The 14787-nt window shown below is 34.0% G+C and overlaps 2 protein-coding genes and 1 pseudogene across 2 annotated transcripts; 2 read left to right on the forward strand and 1 right to left on the reverse strand.

The window, feature by feature from the left end:
* The first annotated feature begins 2187 nt into the window (after positions 1-2187).
* LOC124944016 lies at positions 2188-9058 on the forward strand (annotated as a pseudogene).
* A 1565-nt stretch (positions 9059-10623) lies between these two features.
* On the forward strand, positions 10624-12026 carry LOC124942684 (transmembrane 9 superfamily member 7-like). Its single transcript, XM_047483230.1, has 4 exons — positions 10624-10839; positions 10971-11080; positions 11316-11424; positions 11818-12026. Exons 1-4 carry the CDS (start codon positions 10651-10653, stop codon positions 12016-12018), a joined length of 609 nt encoding a protein of 202 aa, XP_047339186.1. The 5' UTR covers positions 10624-10650; the 3' UTR covers positions 12019-12026.
* A 503-nt stretch (positions 12027-12529) lies between these two features.
* LOC124943929 (mannan endo-1,4-beta-mannosidase 6-like) lies at positions 12530-14787 on the reverse strand. Its single transcript, XM_047484385.1, is given in 4 exon segments — positions 12530-12652; positions 12726-12835; positions 12838-13220; positions 14755-14787. Coding segments are annotated over 3 exon segments (564 nt in total). The 5' UTR covers positions 13169-13220; positions 14755-14787.

Here is a 14787-nt window from a genome sequence, read left to right on the forward strand (position 1 = left end):
TGAATACTTTTCAGCCATATTATCTTGTTATAAGCTATAGTAATTATGCAACAAAAGGTTTTGGCTTACTTGAGTGAGAAACGCTTCCACCACTCTCAATTAGGGGGTTAGCTCGAATACCTCTAAGCCTGTCACGAATTTCAAACCATCCCCACTCCTCGCTCCTCGAACAAATCAGACATATCAAATTTACTTGGGCATGATATGATATCAAAAGTTTTCAAGATTAGCGGCTTTCCTAATTAAGCTTCCAATCCACTTCTTCTCAAGTTTTATTTGAATTGAGAAACTAATGACGTTTCAAATACCAACAACAGCTCCCGTTGAAACTCTAAATTTGATTCAACATCAACTCATTCGTCTTTCGCAGTGCACAATTTATTGTCCTCAATGTAGAATTTTACGTGATTGAAATCCTTCTTAAACCATTTTTTTTCATTCTTGTTTCAGTATGGAGTAATCCAGCAAGTAATTGGCGAGAACCATTCTGTACATTGAATACACATCTGTATTTTCTAATATTAATCAACAAATATTGATGAAATTATTCATCTTTAGGTTGGATGCTAAGAGCATCCGCCATTGCGAGACCTTCTCTTCCTTCCTAAACCTTCCACGCCGCTGGAAAATAGAAATCTTAGTTGGGAAGGAGAAGAACGTGACTCTTGGTCGCTGTCACTCCCATGCCGACCCGTCTAAAACCCTGGCGTCCGAAAATGTATACAGAATGAATACTTTTCAGCCAATTTTATCTTGTAACAAAAAAGGCGAAAACGTTTGACTTACTTGAGTGATAGACGAAACAGTTCTTTATTAGGGATGCAGTGCTGAGAGTTTTTGCCATTGTGAGACATTCTCTTCCACCCAAGCCCTTCCACGCCGGTGGAAAGTAGAAATTGCAGTGGGGAATGAGAAGAGCGCGACTCTTGGTCGCCGTCACCTCCAAGCAAACCCCGTCCAAAACCTAGGGTCCGGAGATGATTGAGAAAGATGCGCCAAGTGAGTTTTTTTTTTTTTTTTTTTTTTTTTTTTTTTTTTTTTTTTGTATATTACTGAGATCCAAACCGATCCAGATAGGGTGAAGACCCGCGAGAATTTATATTTTACCCATTTTAACCGATGAAGCACGTAGGGCTCTAACTCTAAGAAGAGAGCGTATACTCCACCACAACATTTTTATATTAAGCTATAAATATTTAATTATTTTAAAATAATTTAAATTAACAAATAAAAACATAAAATATTTAAATTAATTTAATAATATTTAAAACTAATACTTACAAAAATATTCAAACACTATTATACCTTCACATATTAATTATATTAATTAATAAACTTAATATATAAATTATAAATAACAAAATTCTAAAATAATATATAATATATTTAAATGAGATCATATTTTTATTTTTAAAATTAATTTGATAAATTATAATCAAATAGAAAAAAAATTTATTTTACTTATAATGAGAAAAAAATTTAAAAATCTAATAAAATTTTATATATAATAATAATTTTATAAATTTAGAATTAAAAAGCAGTTTTCTAATAATTTTTCTTTTATTTTAATTTTGTTTTCTTTTAAAATAAACTCTATACTTATTTCTACTAACTTAACCAAAGGTCAAAATATATTAAGAATAATAAATTAAAATATTAAATTTATATAAATGATAAAAAATAAATACACTCCTCTACAAAATAAAAAAAATCTTATCTTTTAAATTTAATAAAATTATTATAATATATAAAATTATATTAGGTTTTCTATTTCTTTCTTATTTTCATGAAATTAATTTTAAAAAATCATAAAATAAAAATATAATAATAAATAAACTAATTATAAAATAAAAAATAGGAGAAATATTAGAAATATATATATATTTTGTTAGTCATTTAAAAAAAAATATTAATATTTATTTAATTTATTAAATTATATACTTCAATATATTTAATTTATTAATTAATATAATTAATTTGATATCATCAAACAATTTAAATATTAAGTATTTATAATTTATAATTTGTTTTTTTCAAAGAATGTCTATCTTTAATATCTTAAATTAAATGATAAGTAAAGTAATAAACACTATAAAAATAATTATTTGAAATAGTAATGATGATAATTTGTAAAATAAATTGGAAAAGAAACGTTTATAGAGTTCTACGGGCGACCCGTTCGATTTCGATCTCCTAAAAAACCTACCTTTTTACTTCCACCTATAGCAGTTCATAGAACTCTCTCTCAATTTCTCCCAATCTCTCTCTCCTAAAAAACCAACCTTTCTCTCTTCTCTTCTCTATTCATTCTTCTTCGCTGCACTCCTTTCTTCTCCATCACTTCCCTTGTTCCCTATCCAAATATATTCTTTTCACCCACAAAAAAACCCTAATTTTCATCTCTTCAATCCCTTCACAGGTCAATCCAAATACCCTTGTATGATTCTTTCATTCTCTACCCTTTTCTGATCATCGATGGATCTGTTTTACCCTTATTTTTGTTTTGTTTTCTTTTCTTTTCTTTTATCAGATATAATCAGTTCGGGATTTATGTCCTCCCATCAATCTAGTGGTGAGAGGACCGATTCGACACAATATAAAAAATTGGGTCGATCCGGTAGCTCAGGACAACACCAGTGGAATCCTTCAGGTGGTGGTGGTAGTGGTAGGGGGGGCGGTGGTGGTGGCGGTGGAGGTACCGCCGCCCATCCACCTTCTTCACTTAATCCATCGTTTTATTCGAATTCGAATAGAAGGTATATAGATAGATAGATATATAGATAGATTGATAGATTGTTTCTAGCGGATTCATTCTTCTTTTTAAATTTAGGGTTTCATTAAATTTTGTATTTTGATCATTTATTTTTGTCACTTTCAGCTTTAAGAATCATAACAATGCACAAAGAATGCAACCTAGGTCTGGCCCTGGAAATGTGAAGTTAGAATCTGAATTTCGTCCTCTGCAGAATGGAGCACATTCAGTTCCTACACAACAAAGTAATTTTAAAAATTACAAAATCTCTTTTTATGAAAAACCTAGTTTGATGTTTTATTTATTATTATTAAGGAACTGTCGTTGAGCCAATTGTAGGTGTTTCCATCAAACCCGCAGCTGAAATGCCAGTCCAGAGAAGTTCAGGGGTTGTTACAACAAATGCTCAATCCTATCAGCCAACAGCCCCTACTACTCCCGCGAAGGGTGTGTCTCTTTCTATATCGAATAAGTCTAAATACATCTAAAAATGTTGTGTTAATGTTTATTCTATATGATGTAGTACCAGGAGATGCTTCAAAGTCATTTCCTCTTCAATTTGGGACCATAAGCCCTGGTTTTGTGAACGGAATGCAGGTGAGATAAATTTACATGCATCTTCCATGTTTATTTCGACTGTTATCTGCTGTGTGTATACTTCACACCTAGTTTTAAAAGTTGATGTTGTGTACTGTAATTTTATAGTTGTGTAATTCCTTTGGTTTTGTTTGCTAGATACCTGCACGAACCAGCTCGGCACCTCCTAATCTGGATGAGCAGAAATATGACCAGGTCTGTATGAAGATTATTTCTCTTGATCTGGTTATTTCGTTATACAATCTTTGTATGTGTTTATCTGGCCAACATAGAGTCTATTTGGAAACTAATATTTTGTCACAATCATGATCTCATTGTAAAATCGTCAAAGTTAATATTGTAAGATTTTTTTTTATCATATTCAGATTTTAATATGATTTTTGATGAGCATTTGGTATAGAAATTATTGTCAGAGGATCATGATTCAAATTATATTGTAATTTTTTGTTTCATTTTTTTTTCTCCATCATTCTCAGATTTTCTTTCGATCATAAACAACATATTTTCTAGATCATTTTGAATTTTTGCCAACATAACAAATATAGATTTGTCGGTATCATGATCAACATGATTTTTTTTATTACAAAATAACCAACTAGGGTGGTTCAATTGGAAAGAGTTTTGCAAAAGTGACCAAAGGTCTCATGTTCATTACCACTAAGAATGCCATGTTTGAAGTGAGGGTTGTGCTATCTTCCTGTAAGGAAATATAACTCTGATTTCGAAAGAAAAGTGATATGTGTACTCTATTGTAACAATTGCTTTTTACTTGGCTGCTTGAGTAACTTTCCATCAAATATGTATGTATAAGTCTTTGTGATTTGCTGATTCTGATTTTTTTCCAGGCTCGGCATACTGCTTTAACACCTGTGATGACCCATCCTGTTCCATCAGTCCCTAAGCCTCAAACACCTAGGAAAGTTGGAGTAGCTATTAACCAATCCAATAATGATGATTCTCATCAAATCCCAAAGGCTAGAAGAGAGGCTCAAGTTTCAGCTGCACCTCATATGCCCCAAGCTCAGAAGTCTCCTGTTCATTCTATACCCGGAGTTCCCATGCCATTGGCATATCACCAGCCTCAAGTTGCCGTTCAATTTGGTGGGCCCGGCCCTTTGATGCAATCGCAAGCTTCAATGTCAATGCAAATACCAATGCCTCAACTTCCGCAACAGATGTTTCTACAACCTCATCCAATGTCTCATCAGGGGTTAATGCATCAAGGTCAGAGCTTGAATTTTACACCACAAATGAATCCTCAGTTAGGAGGAATCAGTATGAGTCCACAATTCACACAACAACAATCACCTGGAAAATTTGTCAGCCAGCGTAAACCTGTCAAGATTACTCATCCTGAAACTCGTGAAGAGTTAAGACTTGATGAGTCATTGAGCTCAAAGCCACACACTCTTCCTAATTCGGTTACTCCTACTCACCCAGTCAATTACTACACCAGTCCTTATCCTTCTACCCCCATTTTCCCTGTACCTGGTTCCGTTCCTATGAATAATACCCAAATTGCCCCCAGCTCCCAGCAACCAAGGTTTGGCTATACAGTTAGCCAGGGTACACAATCTGTTCCTTTCACGATTCCTTCAAATAAGAACAATAATCAAATGCATGGAATTGCTGAACCATCAGCAGCTCCACATGTAACAGTTAGACCAGGCGGTTTGCTTCATGCTGTTAAAGTGGAGTCTCCTGCTGCAATAACTTCTGTTGACAAAGTTAACTCATTTCATTCTCAAAGGGAGCCAGTTGTTCATCCGGAAAGTTCTCTATTGCCTGCTACTGTTAAGCAACAACCTAAGGGAACATCTTCACTTCCCATTCAAGAAACTGCATCGGCTGTGGCCAATGATGAAGGAAGAAGTGCTGAAGTAGTTAATAGGTCCGACCCTCCTAAGAATCTTCAGAATGAGAATAATAAGGGAGGACAATCTCCAACACACCAGGTACTTCTATATTTATCCTACTTTGTTTTCTTAGAGCTTGTTTGTAGTTTTTTTTGAATAATCTATTTTTATGGGAACTATTTTGGAAGCTCTTTTTGTCAGTTTGCCAAAAAACAAACCATTTGGCAAAAAAATGTTGTCAACAAAATTCTGTAGCATGAGCTGAAAATTTGTCAAAAAAAAACATCATTTATTTCATCCACTTTTCACCTAAAAAAAAATTCATCTCATTCAGTCACACTTTTCCTACCAAATACAAACATCACTCTCACTTTTTACTTGGACAATTTCCAAAAAGGCGATGATAAAGTGGTTTTTTAAGGATAGGCTTAGATATCCTTGGTATTTTAGATTTTAAAATGTTATAAAATATAAAGAAAGAGTATTTTAGTCGATGGTTTGATTGATGAAGTGATTGATAATAAAATATGGGGTTATTTTACACATGTCCGAATAACCTTTCATCAAACAAAAGCCCCTGGATAAAGTAAATGTATTTCATCGCATTGAGAACATATTTTGCATTTGTTTTTGCAGGTTTCGACTCAATCTACCTCTCTTTCAGACTTGTCCTCTCAGTCTTTACATGAAAGTGGTTCAGTTGCCAATGGTGCAACCGTAGCAAAGGATGGGGAAAAAGTTAATGCTTCAAACGGTACAAGTGAGAGCTACATGTCTTACAGTGAGTCATTTCCTAAACTCAGTGGTTCTTCAGATTCATCTTGCATAGAGTTGAATGATTCAGTTAGCGTTGATAGCTTGCCCTCTGGAAACAATGCCATAAAAGAGAATTTAACTGTACACATTGAACCACAAAAGCTTGAAACCATAGGTAATAAAGAACAAGCAGTTGGGATGAAGGAAGCGTCTAAGCAAGATATAAACGACTCCGATTTATCTCTGGATTCTGTTTCTCCAAGATCTTCAGAAGTTGCTAATCAATCTGAATCTTACATTGATAAGAAGATAGAAGAAATTGAAAAAGTAGAGAAATCAAGTGCTGAATTTGCGGATTCTACAAACAGTGTGGATTTATCAAGCTTAAATTCTGAAGGAGATATTTCTTCTGCAGCATCAAGTCCAAAGGAGGAGAGGCCTGTTTCAGAACTGAGTAGGATGAAAAGTGCAGTATCCAAAGCCAAGAAGAAAAGAAAAGAAATTCTTCAAAAGGCAGACGCTGTTGGTGCATCAAGCGATCTTTATAACGCATATAAAGCAGCGACTACTCCTTCAGAAGATTCAGAAATTACACCTTCTGACCTAAAGCAGCAGGTTGAAGCAGATGATCCTCAAAACAACATAATATCAAATGAAAAGGTTGGGCAGAGTAAATCCGAGCCAGACGATTGGGAAGATGCTGCCGACATATCAACTCCAAAATTAGTAGTAGAAGAGAAGCCTGTCCCTGGTTTATCAGTTAAAAAAAAATATTCTAGGGATTTCTTATTGACTTTATCAGAACATCACACTGGTTTGCCAGTCGGTTTTGATTTTAAGACAGGAGGAGTGATCCTGAGTGGTTCTAATGCGGATAGTTCTCACGATTCATACCCTAGTGCTGGAAGGGGGGCACATCGCGTTGGCGGTCCCCCTGGTCGCGATTTTCGACAGGATAGTTTCGGAAATGAGACAAGTCGTGATTTTCGACAGGATAGTTACGGAAATGACACAGGTCGCGATTTGCGACAAGGAGTTGGAAATTATGGTGTACCAAGGAATCTACGTTCACCAGTTGGTCCATATGGTGGAGGAATCCTAAACGGGTCTATGATGCAGCAGACCGTTAGCCTGCAACGTAATAACTCCGAGTCGGACAGGTGGCAAAAGTCTTCAAATCAGAAGGGCTTAATTCCTTCACCGCAGACTCCAATGCAGGTTGTGAACTTTTCCCTTTTTTTTGAGATAAAATTACACAAATGTCATTTATCACCACCCCCACCCCCACCCCAAAACAGGTTATCCACTATTTTTAAAATAAAATGACATGAATGTCATTTGCTCCCCTAAAAATGAAGGTCATACACTTTTCTTTTTATTTATTTCCCTCTCTTTTCCTTATAAAATGACACAATCACAATCATTTACGAAACTTGCCAAAGTTAGAATTGAAAGTGATTTTTTTTATATCCGACATGAAAATTGTGTTGAAGTAGATGAAAAGAGGTGAACAGTGTCTGAAAAAAGTGATTTTTTTCCAATTTTGTACAAAAAAAATTAAATGATAATTTTTGTTTCTTTGACAAAATGGGATACCTAGAAAGCTCAATATTGTCATTTCCCACCCCCCAAAAAATGCAGGTCATGCACAAAGCGGAAAAGAAATACCAAGTTGGTATTGTGACAGACGATGAACAAGTCAAGCAGAGACAACTTAAGACAATTTTAAATAAGTTGACTCCACAGAACTTTGATAAACTCTTTCAGCAAGTTAAAGATGTCAACATCGACAACGCAAATACTCTAGTCGGTGTTATATCGCAGATTTTTGATAAGGCGCTTACAGAACCGACTTTCTGCGAAATGTATGCAGATTTCTGTTTTCATCTTTCCCGGGAATTGCCTGATTTTTGCGAAGACAATGAAAAGATTACTTTTAAAAGATTGCTTCTGAGCAAGTGTCAGGAAGAATTCGAGAGAGGGGAACGAGAACAGGAAGAAGCTAACAAGGCTGAAGAAGAAGGCGAGGTAAAACTATCAAAGGAAGAACGAGAAGAGAAAAGGTTGAAAGCGAGAAGACAAATGTTGGGTAACATTAGGTTAATCGGAGAGCTGTATAAGCAAAAGATGCTGACCGAGAGAATCATGCATTCATGTATAATGAAATTGTTGGGTCAGTGTCAGACACCTGATGAAGAAGACATCGAAGCTTTATGCAAATTAATGAGTACAATAGGCGAAATAATCGACCATCAAAAGGCGAAAGAACATATGGATGCGTATTTCGAAAGAATGGCAAGTTTATCAGTCAACATGAAGTTATCCTCGGGTTAGGTTCATGTTAAAAGATTCCATCGATTTGAGGAGGAACAAATGGCAGCAGAGGATGAAAGTTGAAGGACCGAAAAAGATCAACGAAGTTCATCGTGATGCTGCTCAAGAACGAGAACGACAGGTTCAAGCCAGTCGATTATCTCGTAATCCTCCAAGCTCCAATTCTTCTGTTAGAAATCGTCAAATGGATTTTAGTCCAAGACCCAATCAAATGAGTGGTTTCCGTTCTTCACAACCACAACAACTAAGGGGTTATAATCAAGATTTTCGAACGGAGGAACGAAATCAATATGAAAATAGGACTATGACTCTACCTTTGCCTCAAAGGCCTTTTGGTGACAACTCGATCACACTTGGCCCTCAAGGTGGTTTTGCTAGGGGAATGTCAATGAGAGGGCAAAATAATTCTTCGACAGAGTTTACAAACACTGGAGGTTCTTCTAGAAGGCTAGGAGTTGATACAGTTTCAGATAGGAGTTCTCATGAACATCCAAATATGGTGGATTGGAATATTAAGAATGGAAATAGAGATCCGAGGAGTGCTGAAAGTCCACCAGCAATTTTGTCGCCAATTGTTCTCAGTGCTGAACTTCTGCAATCTAAGTCTAAAGCTACTATTAAAGAATTCTACAGGTATGTGTTTAATTCTTCTTTTGTATTTTTTTATGCTCATCCTAATAACCTAATTTAAATACGATCGAGTAGTATTGAGTGAGAATTATTCCTATAAGCTTGCAGGTATATTGTAAAAACTTAAGACATGTACTGAAAAATTTAATATAGGTTAACATTTATTTTCATCTTTAACTTCACCAAACCACCCATATTCAAACTTTGTTGGCCACCTATCTTCGTTGATATTCTTCCTTTGTACCCATGCCTGTAATACTTATTTCAATGAGCATATTTGGAAAGTGTTATTTTGTCACAATTACTTTTGAAAATTACCAAAGTAAAAAGTGAATTTTATGTTATATGCATTTGGAGGAAAAAATTGATTATTTTATGTTATATGCATTTGGAGGAATTTTAAGTTTGGATATCACAATAAGTTGAGTTGATTGTCACTATTTCAAATAATATTCTAGTTGATATACTTTCTAAAAAGAGAGGCACATCTATCTACATTCAAATCAATTTAATAATATATTCTTGAAAATGTAACAGGTAAAAACAGATAAATATTGTTAGATCAAAACAATTGTTTTATAATGATAGTAATTAAGATAAGAGCAGAAGAGAAAGATTATGACATAATTATGATCATTACATCCTACCACCCGAATAATGAGTCATCTTGATACTATTATAAAACTTTTGGAGAGAGATTCCATTTTTTTAGTATTCTTTTGATTTTATAACTTATAGATTTTATTATTAATGTTGTTATAATTGATTTGTAACTCTGTCATTTTTCTCCAATAATTATGAAAAATAATGTTTTCTAAATTTGGTATAGATGGATATTATTATAAATAGTGACTAGTGAGTTAACCTAACATTAAAATAATACAATTAAAAAAATTGTTGAACAAGTTGAGGTTTGATGGAAGTGTCGGTCATTGAACTAACTATACGAGTCTGTAATCCAAAAGTCAGGTGACAAATTCTACATAATTTATAAGTTCAAGGGTGAATTTGTACATTTAGCCAAAACTTTCATAAGTGAGATTGGAAATAGTGCAAAATAATGTTTCTGCCAAAGTTAGATCGCTAAGTTTTCTTTCAATAATAATTTATATCAAGACTCTCATTTCATCTTTCAAAGCTTGCTGTTTCTCTCTCTAGGATTTAGAGATGGGGAGTAGCTCCGGCTGGATTTCTGCTCTCTTCTTCGCCGTCGTCCTGCACCTATTCTCACCAGCGAACTGCTTCTATCTCCCCGGTGTAGCCCCTAGAGACTTCCAACGGGTATGTTCATCATCGTTATTCAAGTGTATAATCCATTTCTGCTATTTTTATTTGATTTCTCTATCTTCTCTTTGTTGCAAGTCTACTTTTCTCGCGGCGATCCATGAATTTGTGTCGTTGATTTGTTTTGATATTGTCACACGACTGCACTTGATTCTATTATATTAAAGATCTGATCTAGGGTTTTACTAGCTGTTATCTTCATCTATGATCTTTCCGTTTGTGTCTACTTCAATTAGATCTTGTTATATAGTTCAATTTCGAATTGGAAAATTGTCCTTTAGCTTCAATTATTAAAACTATTTTCCTTTTCCTCGTCAGTACGTGTTGGATATTTCTTTATTTTTATTCGTCTGCTTGTTGTTTTGTGCATCGGTGAATTGATTCATCAGTCATCACGTTGTTGTCTATAGTGCTTTTCTTTTTAGCTGTATATGCTTTCTGATGAATGTTATGCTATTGCAACAGGGCGATCCATTATACGTTAAGGTTAACAAGCTATCATCTACAAAGACACAACTTCCATATGACTATTATTACTTAAATTACTGTAAGCCTGAGAAGATTATGAACAATGCTGAAAATTTGGGAGAGGTTCTTAGAGGTGATCGCATCGAGAATTCAGTTTATACTGTGAGTATCTTCTGATATTCTCGGTTTTTTCTGGAATAGTCGGCGGATAAATTTGTGAAAATGAATTCCGTTTATTATTATTGAACACATATTAAGCAATCTGAATCTAACTAAATAGGAGAATGTTGTAGTTCAATATGAGAGAGGAGCAACCTTGCAAAGTAGCCTGCCGGAAAAAGCTTAATGCTGAGCAAGCGAAGAACTTCAAGGAGAAAATTGATGATGAATACAGAGTAAACTTGTAAGACCTGCATGTGAAGCATATTAAACTAGAGTTGCCACTTTTGACTTTACCCACTTTACCTTTGTATTTTTCTAAAGTTTATTGGCATGATCATTAGGGCCTTCTCACCATTGTTCTTATCACGATACAGTTAGAATTGCAAATTTTTGTGCCATACATGACTATTTAACTATAGAATAATTAATTCATTTTAAGTTATATTTGAACTGAAATGAATTTGATGTCTTTGCAGGATTCTTGACAATCTTCCAGTTGCTGTTCTTAGGCAAAGGAGGGATAATAGTCAATCAATCACTTATGAACATGGATTTCGTGTCGGTTTCAAGGGAAATTATCAAGGGGTAAGTTGTTAACGATTGTTGCAATTTTAGGCCTTGTTTGAGGAAGGGTTATTTGGACTGTTATCCCATCATTCAAATCATCCACTTAAATACCAAATTACAGTTACTTTATTTCTTGTAACTCTTAAATATTAAATTAAAAAGATACTTTAGTCATTTAACCCAAATAACACTAAAAAATTATATCCATACCATCTAATCCTGAGTAGGAGAAATGCTTAGTTGAGTGAAGAGAAGAGTGCTTGAGGTCTATACTTTGTGTCGCTTTTTCATCAATCAAGATTTTTTTTCTTTCAGAAAAACGGATTATTTTAAAAAAGAAGATAACAAAACTACATCAAACAAGCTTTGAATGTTCTTACATGCTTTCATTTGCGTATCTTACTTTTGCAGAGCAATGAGGAGAAGTATTTCATACATAACCACTTGAGCTTCCGTGTTATGTATCACAAAGATTCTGAAACTGATCTAGCCCGAATAGTAGGATTTGAGGTCTCACAAAACAGGTATTTTTCTATTATTCATTTGACCTTGTTGTCAACATTTCAGACTTTACTTTTATTGACATTTCTATTAGAGCATATAATATACTAGATATGATATATGAGAGTGGACTTTTGAACCTGATATGAATACATGTATACTTCAGCTCTCTACCGAAAGCTAAATTGGTGAATCTAGCAGAGCACATTATAAGCTAATACCATTTCTGTGAAATTTAGAAATTTGATAGCTGTTTAGGGTACATGCATTCATGCATGAATTCTATAAATGTAAATAGTTTTTTTTAAAGTTACCAATTACCAGGAGTCAGTATAAGTATGGACCGAGGCAAAATCAATGCCAAGAACCTGGTGATTCCTAATGAAGTCTGTTCCAACTTGTTTAGCGTATGCATTTGGGTTGACCTGATCAGCCCTGTTGTTGGAATTTGTAAGACTATATATAGAACCCTTCAACTCCGATCTCAACCAAGTGTATTGGATCAATACTTTTCATATATACTGTCATTTCTTCTATCCATGCCTATATATGTATATATATATCTATATATACATGTAATTAAACCAAGCTAGTTGCATATACAATTACAATCAAATTAAACCTATAGTTTATCTCCAGAAGGGTCTGAGGTGCAGCGTGGCTCATTCATTAGTTCCCAAGAAAAGATTGTAGGGTCATCTTTGTAAGTGATGTTATTCACTGAATTCACTCTATTAAGAACTGTCTGCACAAAACAAAAGTCCATGAAGAGTCTAGCTAACTAAACAAACAAACAAAAATGATATATAATTGCTTGCCTTAACGTGGGATTTGTAGTAGGCTTTGAGTGTTGGATCCGAGAAGAAATCGTCATCTGAAGTTAAATTATTAAGGCCACCAATCTCTCTACCCCATTTTACATATTGTGCTTTCCCCCATATGTTTCCCAGTTGATTAATGATAATATCAGCCTTATCTTATATTTTTTTGCTTCGTTCACTACAAAATCTAATGTTTGGAAAACTTGTTCATTATAAACTGATGGCGATTTCTGAAGAGCACTCCATTGTCCATAATTGAAAGCCCAAGTCCTACATACGGTTAGACTCAAAGAAGATGCCTGCTGAAATGTCTCACTGACCGTCCCTCTAGTGGATAAATCAGCTGCAAATACCATCAGCCAATAAATGTTAAACCCATTAATGTAGAAAGGTTGTCCCCCGCCATTCAACACAAACTGTTTTCCTTTCCTCTGCACCATTGTCCAGCTTCCACCGCCATCCCCTATCTTCTGTTCCTCCTCCCCAAATGTCCTGCTCATCATGAGGGAAACTTATAATTGCATGAAAATACATTATAAAGAAAGGAAACAATGTAAAGGAAAACTTGGATACCCTGCAACTTGACTAGACCACCTTATCTCTTTAACAAGAACAACTCATCTCTTTAATCACTAGACCACCTTATCTCTTTAACAAGAACAACTCATCTCTTTAATCACTAGACCACCTTATCTCTTTAATCATTCATATTTATTATTTATCTTAATCTCCTTTTTACATGAATAAGATGAGATACATTTTATTGTATGTAACTCTAATTTATTTGAAATTTGTTTCTTTTTCTTTTACAAATAATATGGCTTATAACACTAGGAGTCGTGCCACTCCTAAAATGTCCACTAGTTTCACCAAAGAACAGCTTGTGCAGCTTTTAAACGAAAAAGTTCGAGTCGACAACAAACTAACTTTGACGGTACTAATTTAATATAAATGATTTTTTAAGTTTAAACTCTTAATAATTTTGATTATATAATTATGTTTGTTTGTATTAAAAATGTGAGAAGAGATTAGACTATATAGAGCGGTTAAAAACCGCTCTAAGCTGGAGTATAAATCAAGAGAGTCCGGATCTCAGCACTAGCTTCAAAGATAAATTACAAGTCTCCATCGAGGAAAATATAAAGGTCTCCGAGGAGAATATAAAGGAGTGCGAGAAAAAACTGCAAATCAGCGAAGAGAATCTTCAAAGTTGCGAGAAGAAGCTTCAGGTAATTTTTTATATATATTTCATTTTTAATTATTATGTCCTTCTAGTTTTTTCTTTTTTTACTTTTTTTTTGTTGTTGTCTGTTTTAGACTGCTGAATTAAAAATAGAAGAAAATACTCTCACAATTCAAAATTTAAAAAAAAACTTGAAGAAGCAAAAGTCAAGATCAAACAAGAAGATTTAAAGAAGAAACTAAATAGCATCATTTAGTTTCTTCTTTAGATCTTCTTCTTATTTGATCTTCTTCTTTAGATCTTCTTCAAGTTATTTTTTTAAATTTTGAATTGTGAGAGTATTTTCTTCTATTTTTAATTCAGCAGCTTAAAACAGACAACAACAAAAAAAGTAAAAAAAGAAGAAACTAGAAGGACATAATAATTAAAAATGAAATATATATAAAAAATTACCTGAAGCTTCTTTTCGCAACTTTGAAGATTCTCTTCGCTGATTTGCAGTTTTTTCTCGCACTCCTTTATATTCTCCTCGGAGACCTTTATATTTTCCTCGATGGAGACTTGTAATTTATCTTTGAAGCTAGTGCTGAGATCCGGACTCTCTTGATTTATACTCCAGCTTAGAGCGGTTTTTAACCGCTCTATATAGTCTAATCTCTTCTCACATTTTTCCTACAAACAAACATAATTATATAATCAAAATTATTAAGAGTTTAAACTTATAAAATCATTTATATTAAATTAGTACCGTCAAAGTGAGTTTGTTGTCGACTCGAACTTTTTCATTTAAAAGCTGCACAAGCTGTTCTTTGATGAAAAAGTTCGAGTCGACAACAAACTCACTTTGACGGTACTAATTTAATATAAATGATTTTT

Source organism: Impatiens glandulifera, chromosome 6, assembly GCF_907164915.1.
Source record: "Impatiens glandulifera chromosome 6, dImpGla2.1, whole genome shotgun sequence".
NCBI lineage: Eukaryota > Viridiplantae > Streptophyta > Magnoliopsida > Ericales > Balsaminaceae > Impatiens > Impatiens glandulifera.